Here is a 15,237-nt window from a genome sequence, read left to right on the forward strand (position 1 = left end):
TTTAATTACTCCTACCAAGAGGCAGAGAGAACTATCAGCACGAGAGGACATTCTTTATTTACGCCGTCGGCGCCTACAGAAATGGAAGACTCCTTGCAAATTACAAGAGCTTTGTCGCTGGAGCTTGACAACATGTCTGTAGAGCAACAGGTACCTATGAAGAAGACAATTAATATCATTCTGTACGAAGTAGTTCTGAAATTTGTGCCGAAATTGTACGGAGACAAATCTGTTTGCCTCAAGAACACCTATGTGCGGTACACTGTCATGCACTTCCATTTTTTTCTGTAAGTCCACATGAGATAATTAGTTTGTACGCTCAGAATACAGCGGATTAGTTCGCAAAATTTTTGTAAAACGCATTCAACTTCGTTAAATAATTGTTACGTTTATAACTTACAATTTCATATGTACCCTTTTTCGTATTAAAATAAATATTTATATACCGTACGTGTATATGCATATTATTTAGCCAAAAACAATCGTTTATAGCACTTATTAACGAATGATAAATCTTCATAAGTATGGCTACAATACTGTAAAGTGAAAATAAGCTTGTAAATTTCAGATCTTGCGTACTAGATAAGCGATGACATAGCGCAAGTACATCTCTCATCGTAAGGTTTTGCTTTATGATCCCATTGGCAGTAATGTTTCATACGTTGCACCACCAATGAGTAATAAGTTCTGGCAATGATTTATCTCATTCAACTTCAACAGCCGTAATATTTGTCGAGACTGAGTATTTGGCGCAACTTATGCCACTTATCTTCTGTGTTACTTCTGCCTGCAACGAAGTAGAGTTATTACCACAGCAGCAGCGTTTTGCTCAGCCAACATTTCGTACCTTACTAAGAACTGCACCATATTAATGTACGCTTTTATGGAGCAGTTTAGGGGGAAGTTCAGGAATATTGTACACTGCTTTTGTATGGTAATATGGCCGTCTAAGGGCCGCTTTAGATTATACATGCTATACAAGTAACGTACGTATGTGGCGTTTTTGTATGCTTCCTCAACGTTATACCAGTAACATCGCATAATCTCTAATTTTTAATAATTTGTTTTTAGCTTTTAATATTGTTAAACATTTCTGTCTTCTCTTTTGGATACGTCGTATTTAAGTTAGTTATATTCCACGTAAAGCAAAGGAGGCATGGCATAGCCTTTATAACTGCCAGACTACTTCTGTTTACTCAGTAGAACCTTGCTCAGCATTTGAGAGATACCTTTCGTTATTACCTCGATACCGTAAGACATATTCATGTTTTTCTTTCACTTTATATTTTTTGCTGCGTTACTATGCAGTTATGCTATGTCTTTGACACATTTATAAGAGTTGTCTAATGTCAGTCTACTTACTTGAGGCACTCACAACACTGAACAAACACTATTCATACCGTTTTTTTTTTTACAATTAGTATATAAAAATCACTGCAATTATGCAAGTGTTACTACTAAAATTCATAAAGGACGTAATTAACGTTAGTAACAAGTCATTGCTTATAAAACAACTGACAAACGACGCATCTTACAGTGGTTCAGTCGCTTGGTTCTGGGCTATAGAAATAGACATCGATGTGATCAAGAGTATTGTATTCTTCATTAAATTCAGTGTACAATAAGAAGATTAGGAGGATACCGTCGCAACAATTAATTTTATATTTTTACATTGTAGTGGTGCGGGACAGCTCACGATCTATTAAAAAAGAAAAAAAGATTTCTTCGCCTGTGGTAGTCAGTTCCTGATTTCCTACTTACTGCTGAATGTTTCTTCATAGACAGCAGTATTGTTCTTCTTATTGTTCCATAGTATTAATAACAATCGTACTATTCTCTGCTATAATCCTATTCCTCACTTCTAACTTTTATTGTTAATGCAGATGCATATGAGAATGGTTAGATATGTTTATTTTGTGTGCCATACAAAAACTGTGTGAAAGCATTATGACGAATACTTTGCATGCCCATTCGTTTATGTTTGAGAACTATGTCACCCGTGTCATATAATTCTCCAAAAATTACAGTTCATCCTTTGCACTACGTAATTTTTTATCTTATTTTTGACATATTACTTTTTATTTCTCATTCGCTTTGATTTTACACCTTTTTACTTCATTAGTTGCCCATGTTTTATCGTCTTTGCATTTGTTGCACTTACGATGTCTTCTCTACGTTCATTCTTTCCTGCTTTATTTATTTTCACTAACCGTTTTCTGTATGTTTCATGACCACATGTGGGGTGGCGGCGCGTGGAATTAATTGTATATATAAAATGCTTCTATTATTTATTTCCTTAATGCTGTTGTTTGCCGTTCTCAACACTGGCTCTCTAACTACAATATTGGCAACCAGAAAGTGATTAGCAAAACGTGAAGCCTGTAATTAGAATTCCTAGTGCCCACTTCATCTGAGAAATACACTTATAGCTACAGCTTATAGCTCTAAGGAGTTAGGAGATTGTCTGGGATTCATAATCAAAAACCATTCTCTCTAAAATGTTCACTATATTCTGAAAATCACAGGCCAAAAAGAATCCACACAATCCAACTACCAGAGCAGTTCAGAGACTAATGCGCTGATGCATCTTTAACTGTTCAAATTAAATGTTTGAGTGAATGCTCGCCATAATTTGATGATAATGTTCATCAAACGCCACGCTAAATAATGGTAGAATGTCTGTCCCGCGACGGCACGTGAAAATACGACATACGCAAACTGACGATAGATCATTAAAGTCATCCCGGAATTAACACTTCACTCGAAAACGATTTCATGGTTACGCGTATCCCGAGTAACTTATTACGGCATCCGAGGCTGTTTATAGCAATGATACCGACGCGACGCGACTCCCGGCACCGATGGTAAACTAATCAGCGTCTGGAGAGAACTGGGGCCTTCTTCTCTCTCGTGCAGCGTTCTTATATACAGTATAAAGCCGCGGTGCGGACGGCTAAGGGACCGCCTGATCAATTCCGCTCTCCCGACTAGCCGCTGGGCTAGTAATGCACCACTTTAAGTTATTGAATAAGTCATCGCTTCCTTTGCTGATGGCCGATGAAACTCTCAATTTAAATGTGCATTCAGCACACAGGTAAGTAATCATAATAAAAGTCTGACGTGGCTAAGTCAAATATTTTGGGCGAGAGAGTTAATTTAATTACACAACACACAGTAGACGAGCTCTGAACTTGCCCTTCGGAGATACGATATCGCTATAGTTTTATAGTTATTCAATTGAAACTTCTCACATCTTTATGATTATAGCGGATCTCCCTTCTACTTAAATTTAAACATTCTAGCCTTATTTATTCGCCTACTTAATATATCTTGCTTCCTTAATTTTTAAGACAAAAACCAGAAAATCATGAATTTCAACTAAAATTTTAATTTGTGAGATCCAGAATACTGTTTCTACTAATTTATTATGCAAAAGGAATCTAAATACAAATTTTTAAGTTTATAGCTCTTTTCTGTTGCGCCAATGATTTTTACAGAAAAACGTCAAAATTTCGAAAATGGTTAAAGTTATTGAACTGATATTCTACACATATTGATTTAGTATTACTCCTGACATGCTAGAAACGTTTCAGGTTATTTACTTGATTTTTAAAGTATTGTGCAACATTTATGACGTCAGAGCTAGTTACAGCGGACTAGGCTGGCACACAATGGAGTGAATTTTATACGGCATGAGTAGGTTGCTTCCCCACACACAGAAGTTTTTTCTCTTCGCACTCTGTAATGAGGCTTTTGTTAGCTTCACTTTGGCTGGGTGGTTTTGGGGAAGGAGACCAGACAGCGAGGTCATCGGTCTCATCGGATTAGGGAAGGATGGGGCAGGAAGTCTGCTGTGCCCTTTCAAAGGAACCATCCCGGCATTTGCCTGGAGCGATTTAGGGAAGTCATGGAAAACCTAAATCAGGATGGCTGGACGCGGGATTGAACCGTCGTCCTCCCGAATGCGAGTCCAGTGTGCTAGCCACTGCGCCACCTCGCTCGGTGGCTTCACTTTGGTAAACTATATTGGTTGATGATGCATTTTCTTCTAGGATCCAGCTCGGAGAACTAGTTTCCGTTAATTACTTTCCTTAACTGCAGATAATACAATCAGATGCAGCCAATTGCAATGAAACAAAATAATTAAAGAACTGCATATAATTGGTGCATTTACTACCAGTAAAATAATATTTGATGCATTAGGTGTAGGAATGTAATCCAGGAACTTCATTATACTGTATGTCCGCCCCCGGTAGCTGAATGGTCAACGTGACGGATTGTCAAACCTCTGGGCCCGGGTTCGATTCTCGGCTGGGTCGAGGAATTTTCTCCGCCCAGGGACTGGGTGTTTTTGCTATCATCATCCTCATCGGCTGCAGGTCGCCGAAGTCGTGTCAGATTGAAAGACCGGCACCCAGCGAACGGTCTGCCCGACGGGGGGCACTATCCATACCGATAAAAAATAAAATATATCTATTTTGATCCATAAATTTATAGTAATTGTTCTTACAAGCTTTCTTAACAGCTTAATCTGAAGTGTTTTAACGTTATCAAGCCACATATTTCCATCATGCAATAGGGGTTATCTACATCTACTTCTACATTTACATCTACATACATACTCCGCAAGCCACCGTACGGTGGGTGGCGAAATGTACACTGTACTACAACTAGTTCTATCCTCTGCTGTTCCACTCGCAAATAGAGCAAGAGAAAGACGACTATTTGTTTGCCTCCGTATGAGCCCTAATTTCTTTTATCTTATCTTCGTGGTCCTTAAGCGAAATGTATGTTAGCCGCGGTAGGAGCTTTCTGCAGTCAGCTTCAAATGCCGGTCCTGTAAATTTAGTCAGTAGAGTTTCTCGAAAAGAACATCGCCTCCACTCCTGGAATTCCCATTTGAGTTCCCAAAACATTTCCGAAACACTTGCGTATTGTTCGAACCTACCAGCAACAAATCCTACAGTTCGTCTCTGAATTGCTTCGATGTCTGCCTTTAATCAGACCCACTCCAGATCCCAAACACTAGAGCAGTACTCAAGAATAGGTCGCACTAGCGTCCTATATGCGGCCTCCTTTACAGATGAACTACACTTCACTGAAATTCTCCCAATAAACCGAGGACAACATACTGGGTTCTATTACGTAAGGAGTCTTCGACCCAGTCAGATATGTGCGAGCCTATTCATTAAGCACCTGTCTTAACAGTCTGCAGTGGGGTACCGCATCGAATGGTTTCGGGAAATCTAGAAATATGGAGTCTGCCTGTTGCCCCTCATCTATAGTACGTAGAATATCACGTGAGAAAAGAGCAAGCTGGGTTTCACACTAGCGATGGTTTCTAAAACCGTACTGGTTAGTGAGCATAAGTTTCTCGGACTCTAGGAAATTTATTTTTCTGGAATTCAGAATACTTTCTAGTATTCTGCAGCAAATCGATGTTAAGGATACTGGTCGATAATTTTGCGGGCCCATTCTTTTACCCTTCATATATGCAGGAGTTACCTGCACTTTTTTTACAGTCGCTTGACACTTTGCGCTGGTAGAGAGATTCGCGATAATTGCAAACTACAGTATGTAAGGGGTCAATGACGTAGAGTACTCTTTGTAAAACGGAAATGGGATTCCATCGAGATATGGAGACTTATTTGTTTTCAATTCTTTCAGTTGTTGCCAGCCTGGGTGGCCGAGCGGTTCTAGGCGCTACAGTCTGGAACCGCGCGACCGCTACGGTCGCAGGTTCGAATCCTGCCTCGAGCATGGATGTGCGTGATGTCCTTAGGTTAGGTAGGTTTAAGTAGTTCCAAGTTCTAGTGGACTGATGACCTCAGCAGGTAAATCCCATAGTGCTCAGAGCCATTTGAACCATTTCAGTTGTTACTTTACGCCAGGGATGCTTATTACTTTGTCATCCATACGATGGTCAAACGACGGTACGTTTATACGATTCTCCTGCATGAACGATTTCTTAAACGTTGAATTTAAAACTTCGGCCTTCCTTTAGCTGTCTTCTACTGTCAAACCAGACTGGTCAAAGAGTCACTGGATGGAAGACCATCCTACTAACGCTTACATCTGGGTTGCTGTCCTGAATGTTAGTGTAGTTATTTCGAGGGTCACTCCAAAAGAAATACACACTATCTTTGTTAAAATACGGTTTTCATTCTGCATGTGTGAAAGTTTTCAGTGTGTAGATACATCTTTCCCCCTTATTTTCAAACTTAGGTCAACTTTTGAGCGTGTAGTACATCATGGTGAGGAGGCTGATTTACTTGTAGTATTTTGCGCCTCTTCTGTCATCTTTCTTATACTGTAATAAAGCTGTAGCAATTTTCCTGTTCTGACAGTTGTTATACTCAACACAAAATTCCGTAAATAAGCGACTCACAGTTTGTTTTTGTCTAACAGTTTCACCGATTTTAATCACTTTCTCGTAAACTACTATAATCTTCCGTTCCCTCGATTCATATGTCCCAAATCCTACATACATCTGATCTGGTATTACTTTTGGATGTCATTAATTTCATTAATTGTTAATAAACTAGTTTCCCTATCTATCTCTTGAGTTTTATAAACATTTAAAGAAATCTTCGATTGCTTGCACAAGTATTTCTCTTTTGTTATATATTGTACCTTCTGTTTTGTCTTCTTAAAACTATTATTGTTCTCAAAAGTTTCTCTATTCCAGTTTTCATTGTATCTTCTCAGACAATTCTGAATCATTTTGTTCAATGCTGTGTATTTTAGCATCTTCCCATTATCGTTACTTGAGAATCTCAAGTCTTCTCTTTAACAGATGTCTTGTTCCATTGCCGGCCGGGTTGGCCGAGCGGTTCTAGGCGCTTGAGTCTGGAACCGCGCGACCGCTACGGATCTTGGGTTCGAATCCTGCCTCGGGCATGGATATGTGTGATGTCCTTACGTTAGTTAGGTTTAAGTAGTTCTAAGTTCTAGGGGACTGATGACCTCAGATGGAAAGTCCCATAGTGCTCAGAGCCATTTGAAGTATTTCTTGTTCCATTTTCTAATTTCTTTTATTTGGTATTCTTCATAATTGCTACATGTTTCGTTACCAAGTAATTGCCCTTTAAGTCTGCCTCTGCATGCTCTTCATTTTCAGAGGAGCTGAATTTTTGCCTAATTGTTAAATAAATTCCTTATTATGAATTTTGATTTTCAAACTGTTGAGATTCTTCATGTTACTCTACAAGTTACTAAGGTAAAATTTCCTTACGTTAGGTAACGCGTTTAATTCACTGGCCAATACCAATCTATGAATAGTTTAATCAAAGCCGTTTCCCACTGTGAAGGATATTTCTGTATTTCTGTCATCGCACCCTGAATTTCCCTCTAATCAATCGTTATTTAGTTCTGTCCAGTTTTTACAGTAAAATCTCACCTTATAACCTCAGACAGGCAACGGCCTTGCCGCAATGGATACACCGGTTCCCGCCAGATCACCGAAGTTAAGCGCTGTCGGGCGTGGCCGGCACTTGGATGGGTCCGGGCCGCCATGAGCTGTTGCCATTTTTGGGGGTGCACTCAGCCTCGTGAAGCCAATTGAGGAGCTACTCGACAGAATAGTAGCGGCTCCGATAAAAGAAAACCATCATACCGACCAGGAGAGCGGTGTGCTGGCCACACGCCCCTTATATCCGCATCCTCAGCTAAGGATGACACGTCGGTCGGACGGTCCCGATGGGCCACTTGTGGCCTGAATACGGAGTGCTTTTTTTATGACCTCAAATAAGTGTGTCCGCACATTCCAAGATAGCAGGAGACACAGTTGTGTGCAACCGGCAGGAACGCAGGAGATCGAACAGGTTCGAGCGACCATGTTGCGGTTATGAAATACGCCTCGCCCAACGACTCATCGTGATTTTGTTCACTGCCAGGTTTCCGTAGAATTGTCCCATCGCCCATGAATATCTGTGATGCTCTGGTATTCCGCCAATAGGAACTCAATGACGGCTCTCTGCTTGGAAAGCACCTCCGTGTCACACGTCACTCTTAAGGCTGCAAATGTCATAAAACTATAGGAGTTGAAGCGGGGTATTCCAAGATGTCCCACAGCAAATTCTGCTTTTTTTGAACCGAAACAGGCCAAGAAAAGTGTTGCATTACGTATTGAACGGCCCCCGAACATATTTCCATCCAAGGCTTCAGTATAGTCCACTGACTCAAAATATTAAAGTTTTTTTCGAACAGTGGTCTTCAAAAACGCTGTCTAATACATGCGACACTGTAACTGCCTTTGTTCTAATCTTTCGGTATTCTTTTAACTTATCCTGGATAGCTGTTGGGACACTAAGACCAAGCACAATCTTTCAAGACATTTGTCGTGCATTTAGTACTATTACTGACGCGGAAGTGTTGGAAGGCGTCACATCTCAAATATCCTTCGGTAATTTCAAGCATTCTGTCCACCTTAAAATCTCAGGGGAGGTTGAAATTACTTCCGCATTCAGCATCCTTCCTGGGTCTTAAACTGCACTTACCACAGTGATGAGAGCGAGCCGACGACGATGGGCTGAGGTATTTCAGGATGAGGAGAATTGCGGATGACAAGTGAAATACGTGTGTGGATATAGAGAGCTGCGCCGGCCGGTGTGGCCTTGCGGCCTTGCGGTCGCGGGTTCGAATCCTGCCTCGGGCATGGATGTGTGTGATGTCCTTGGGTTGGTTAGGTTTAATTAGTTCTAAGTTCTAGGCGACTGATGACCTCAGCGGTTAAGTCGCATAGTGCTCAGAGCCATTTTAGGGAGAGCTGCCCTGGACAACCACGGACAGTTAAATGTTTTGTGGTCATTCGAAGTACGTACAAGGTATCCATAAAGTCCAGCTGTAATATAAAAAAAAAAACAGTAACTCGGAGACTATATGAGATTGTGGTTTGTTGTCAACGTTTAGCAGTTCTCCAAGTTTCTTTCTGTTATGAGAGAACTTTAATGTGCGTGCCACTCGTCGCTCAGCATTAGGGCGATGTTCGAGTTCTGCCAGTGTACTCGTGTACGGGTCAGCATTGAAGTATCAACGGTTCTAGTTGCTTCATTGATTCCCGCACGAATGATAGCAATGTAACAGGAAGGTGTTTTGTGCACGTAATCCTTGACGTGATACCACAAAAAGTGTAACGGCGTGACGTCGGGAGAGCACGGGGCCATGTGAGGAGACTATCACGAAGCATACACCTCTGTGAAAATGAGACATCGAGCACACCCCCTGTGTTCCAACTCCTGAGCGGTGCGCGTCTTCACGCAGGAAGATGGTGGACAACTGCAGCTTTCCGATCTGTGGTACAAGGAACTTTTCGCTCATGTCCTGGCAAGCATTTCTCGTCAGGGTTTTCTCTATGAAGGAAAATGGGCTTCATGCCATATAGTACATTAGGCCAAGTCAAACAATCTGCAGCTACAACGACACTCATACTGTTGTACCACGACTAGTCGTTTCCTTTCCTGTTCAACTCGCAGATAGAGAGAGTGGGAAAGCCGGCCGCTGTCACCGAGCGGATCTAGGCGCTTCAGTCCGGAACCGCACTGCTGCTACGGTCGCAGGTTCGAATCCTGTCCCGGGCATGGATGTGTGTGCTGTCCTTAGGTTCAAATGGCTCTGAGCACTATGGGACTCAACTTCTGAGGTCATCAGTCCCCTAGAACTTAGAACTACTTAAACCTAACGAACCTAAGGACAACACACACACCCATGCCCGAGGCAGGATTCGAACCTGCGACCGTAGCGGTCGCGTGGTTCCAGACTGTAGCGCCCAGAACCGCTCGGCCACTTCGGCTGGCTCTGTCCTTAGGTTAGTTAGGTTTAAGTAGTTCTAGGTCTAGGGGACTGATGACCCATAGTGCTTAGAGCCATTTTAACCATTTGAAGAGCGGGAAAAACAACTGCCATATTCCTCTGTATGAGCCCCAAATTTCTCATATCTTATCTTCGTAGTCCCTACGTGAAATGTATTTTGGCCGTATAGGATCGTTCTGCAGTCAACTTCAAATGCAGGTCCTCTCAATTTTCTCTGTAGTGTTCCTCGAAAAGAACGTCGCCTCCACTAAGGGGTTTCGCATTTGAGTTTCCAAAACATCTCCGTAACACCAGCATGTTAACAAATCTAGCAGGCCGTCTCTGAATTGCTTCGACGTCTTCTTTCAATCCGACCTGGTTCGGATCCCAAATACTCGAGCAGTACTCAAGAATAGGTCGCACTAGCGTCCAGTATGTCATCTCCATTACACAGGAACCACACCTTCCTAAACTTCTCCCGATTACCTAAAGTCGACAATTCACCTTCCCAATCACAATCTTCACATGCTCGTTCCATTTCATATAGCTTTGCAACGTTACGCCCAGATATTTACGTGACGTCACTGTGTCAATGAGAGCAGTACTAACGCTGCATCCGAATATTAATGGTTTGTTTTTCCTACTGATTCACATTAACTTACATTTTTCTACATTTAGAGGGAGCTGCCATTTATCACACCAAGTACAAATTTTGCCTAAGTCACCTTGCATCATCCCACAATCACTCAATGATGACACCTTCCCGTACATCACAGCACCATCAGCGAAAAGCCGCAGATTGCTGCCCATCCTGCCGCCAAATCAGTTATGTATATAGAAAATAACAGCGGTGGTGCCCTGCCATACTGGCTTCGATAACTCTGCAGTACCACTATCGCAATCTTACTACTCGTAGATGACACATTGCGCATTATGGTCTGTCACCATTTTGATGTACTGGAAGACAAATCTGCAACAAAGTACAAAGGAAAAGAACTTCTAGTGCTACTAAATGTTTTGAAACAAACCACGTTTCTCTAATATTTTCTAAGTTCCGATTTTCTGAAACGACTGCAGCAATTTATGGACACGTTGTGCGAGTATTTCTCTGAACCGGGTGTGACTTGATCATAAGCACTATGGGCCTTTACATCTGAGGTAATCAGTCCCCTAGAACTTAGAACTACTTAAACCCAACTAACCTGAGGACATCACACACATCCATGCCCGAGGCAGGATTCTAACCTGCTACCGTAGTAGCAGCGCGGTTCCGGACTGAACCGTTCGGTGACAATAGCCGGCGTAATATTAGCCTCCCGACTTCTAACTGAGCGATACTAACAGCTGTTGATATTTTGGAAATTCGGCGGAAGAACGACGAAAGGCGCTACTGTCGTGCTGCTCGATAAGTAACCTTATCTTCACGATGAGACAGCAAAACAACTAGTATCTGTGACACGCTACTCTTGTGCCGCCACGTTATCTCCTGTTCACAATGAGAAAGCAATATAAACCACTCCATTTTCCACCGGCTGATACAAATATACAGGCCTTGCATCACCCAGCAGTAGTCTTTTTACTGCACTTTCTACAGGCCACGGCGCTGCATCTCTATAAGGTAAGCTCCCGTTACTGTATAATATCAGTCGTTCCACTTATCTTACTGATTAGAGGCAACCTCAAACAACTCCTTATACCTTGCTTTAGTGTAGTTTCGAATGTCTGCCACGAAGGTCGTTTTTGCTGTCTCTTTGTATATCCTGAAATTCATTCAAGTACTTTTCTGTTAGATCTACCGTCGATTCTTACAGTTGCATGTTCCTCCCGTTTTCATTGTATTACTATTTCAGTCCAGATTAAATCTTACACTTCTCCAACTAAGCCTGTCCCTAGATGAATTGTTTTCTTGTCTTTCCTGATAACTGCCAACATCCAATCTGTATTGTCAACTGCGAAATTCTCAAATGTTTTTATCATTAAGAGTCATGTCACTGCCACAAGTTTGTATTAGTAATACTCATTAATTGTCAACTTTTCCCCTCACATACTTTTGAACTTCAGTTGCGATTATAGTTACAAAAAATTACTACAGTCCATTGTTTATTTCTTTTTTCGTCATATAGAAGCTGTTTGCATCAATCCTCAACGCAAAAGCTCATCAATTGTTTCTTCCTTTTAATTTGTACAATTTTCTTCTCAATATGTAAATAATTTTGGAACTGTCATAACTAACTTTGAGACCCCTGTCGCGTTCCCCCATTCACTGTTGATGTTTATCTACTCTATAGGAGCACGTACGATGTCATCCTCAAAACGTAGGCAATTCTGATATGTTTGAATGACATAACTGTCTCTCTTCTCTTACATTACTTTACTTTCTTCCTAATCTTCAGCCGCTACCCTACGTTGTTTCGGTAGCAGTATTGCATTCACAACGCACATACCAGAGTAACGCATACCAAAAAAACACCGGACACATGTACATGTTACATAATACGATATCTGGTTTATCAACGGTTGAAAAAAATTTTATTTTTAATGTAAAGCTGGCTACAAGGCTCCAAGCACTATGGGAATTAACATCTGAAGTCATCAGTCTCCTAGACTCAGAATTACTTAAACCTAACTAACCTAAGGACATCAGACACATCCATACCCGAGGCAGGATTCCTACCTGCGACCGTAGCAGCAGCTCAGTTCCGGACTGAAGCGCCTAGAACCGCTCGGCCTCAGCGGCCGGCTGACTATAAATAATGATTTATCATTGCTACTTTTCAAACACCTGTGTTCTAGCATAATGGAATACATATATCAACTCATCAACTGATATCATTTGCTGTGTTTCTAAACAAATAAATTTTGGTTCCCTACATATATAAGAAGGAAATCTTTAAACTGTATGTTGGTTCTTGCAAAGTACGCTCTCAGACAAAAAGAAAGTGATGAAGCTCCACAAAGGAATAATCCAAATGGGACGGATATCGGTAGACGTGATGTGCATGTATAACCAAACTAATTTTTACAATTTTAAAAAAATTGCATGATTTATTCAAGAGGAAGAGCTTCACAAATTGAGCAAAATTGCGCGTTGGTCCACCTCTGGACTTCGTGCGAGCAGTTATTCGGCTTGGCACTGATTCGTAGAGTTGTTGGATTTCCTCTTGAGGCGTATTCTGAAAAATTCTGTCCAATTTGAGCACTGGACCATGAAAATCCTGAGAATATTGCAGGACGCTGCCCATAATGCTCCAAATGTTCTCAATTAGGGAGAGATCCGGCGTCTTTACCGGACATTGGCAGACGCGAAGACAAGGATGGAAAATCTCGCTGTCTGAGGGCAGGTATTATCTTGGTGAAATTAAGTGGAGGATGGGCAATAAACCGAGTGTATAATATCGTTGACTTTCCTCTGTGCCGTAAGGATAACAACCAAAGGGATCCTACCGTGAAAAGAAATGTCACCCCAACCATCACTCCGGCCGTTAAGCCGTATGGCTTGCGACAGCCAGGTTGATTGGTATCCCACCGCTGTCTGGGGTGCCTCCAGGCACGTTTTCGGCCTTTAATCTCATTGACTGGAGTAGAATTGTCTTTGTTGATGAATCTGGCTTCGAACTGAGCCCCAGTGAACAGCGAAGGCATGTCTGGTGACGCCCCGAACAGCGGTGGAATATGCGGTATATGTAAGAGGGTGAGTCAAATTAAAATCTTAAATTTGTAATAACAAATGGAAATTTCGCGCCGTTGTTTCCTGTAAGTTGGTAAGCGTGCTACATACAGCGTGCAGAATGGCCTGTAGGTGGCAGCATAGTGCAGGTGCACACAAACCGTCGCAGTATCAGTATAAAGATGGTCGCCCCACTTGCGACTTGCACCAGGGAAGAACAGAGTTGTTCGATTTTTGCGCAGTGAAGGTGTTAAACCTATTGAAATTCATCGACGACTGAAGGTTCAGTACGGTGATGCATGTTTGTCTCAGTAGCAAGTCTACAAATGGAGTAGGAAGTTCGCAAATGGAGTGACTTCAGTGGTAGATGCTCCTCGTCCAGGTCAGGCACAACGAGTTGTGACTCCACAGAACATTGCAGCAGTTTAAGCTATAGTGAAGGAAATCCGCCGAGTGACACTGAATGACACTGCAGAATGTTTACAGATTAGTCATGGGTCAGTACACCACATTATGCATGATGTGTTCCAATTTCACCAAGTGTCTGCAAGATGGGTGCCACAGCAGCTGACTCCTGAAATGAGAGAACGATGTGTTGATGCTTGTGAAGAACTTATTCGGCGCTTTGAACGAGAAGGTGATGGCTTCCTTGCCAGAATCGTTACTGGGGACAAAACCTGAGTTCACTTCCATTTTGAGTGTCTTCCTCATCCACCCTACTCACCAGATCTTTCCCCAAGTGATTTCCATATGTTTGGACCACTCAAAGACGCAATGGGAGGAAAGAAGTTCCGTTCCGATGAAGGGGTACGCCACGTGGTGCATGAGTGGTTGCGCGAACTACCAAAAGAGTTTTTTTCTGAAGGAATTTATGCACTTTGTAAGCGCTAGAGGACTTGCATTGAGCGTGGGGGAGATTATATCGAAAAGTGATACAGCTTGTACCACTTCTGCACAATAGATAATATTTTAAAAAATATTTAAGGTTTTCATTTGACTCACCCTCGTACCAACCTGACCGTCGTCCGCCATGTGACCTGACAGTTCCAACATCTAACCGTGTTAACACTGTTCAGTGCAGTTCTGTCCATGTTTTTTAGCGACCATCAGCTTTTGAAATTCATCAATGGATAATAAACGAATTAAAAGTTGACTCAGATGAACTTGTCATAACGAATTTAAATTGTCTATTTCATTCAGTATTTCTGAAAATTTTGGTCAGTAGCTTGTGCCAGAAGTTAGTGGGCTTTTAACGGTGATACTTGCAAATACAGCCATTGAAATGGTAAGATTCTTCAAAGGTGTTACGGAGTTAAGAACGTAAAAGTGTTCACTTGCTATTTGAAGTATCATTAGTTTATGGAACACAACACATAAAAATAAGAGAGAAATTAATTATAAACAATATACTCTCTAACCTTATTTAAATCGGTATGACAGCGCTCAGGTAGTTTTTCAGTACCACACTTGTAGAACCTACTGGATCAGAGCTAAAGACATCAAGTAAAATTTGAAGTACATGTTGTCCGGAATGGAATTTCTTTATGGTTTTAAGGGAATTTTTGTATGGTTGTATGAGTGCAAAATTTTAATATTTGGGAGCACAAGATCAGAATAGTAAGTTTCATGCGCAACAAGTAATCTCGTGGATAACTTCACTTATAACTAGTAACCATCTCAACCTCAGTTCTTTAAAGAAGCGAACCCCCACGTACAGAACAGCTAGAAACTTCTGATCACTTTACTAATGAGTTACTGTGGTAAATATTTGACGTCATCCT

General features: G+C 41.6%; 1 protein-coding gene across 1 annotated transcript in view; it reads left to right on the plus strand.

The window, feature by feature from the left end:
- The window catches only part of LOC126101377 (UDP-glycosyltransferase UGT5-like), a 112,121-nt gene that overhangs the window by 49,633 nt on the left and 47,251 nt on the right, over window positions 1-15,237 (plus strand). Inside the window, exon 4 of the mRNA XM_049912044.1 lies at window positions 11,339-11,407. Coding sequence (XP_049768001.1) covers window positions 11,339-11,407 — 69 coding nt within the window. The remainder of the gene's footprint in view (window positions 1-11,338; window positions 11,408-15,237) is intronic.

Source organism: Schistocerca cancellata, chromosome 9 (assembly GCF_023864275.1).
Source record: "Schistocerca cancellata isolate TAMUIC-IGC-003103 chromosome 9, iqSchCanc2.1, whole genome shotgun sequence".
Lineage (NCBI taxonomy): Eukaryota > Metazoa > Arthropoda > Insecta > Orthoptera > Acrididae > Schistocerca > Schistocerca cancellata.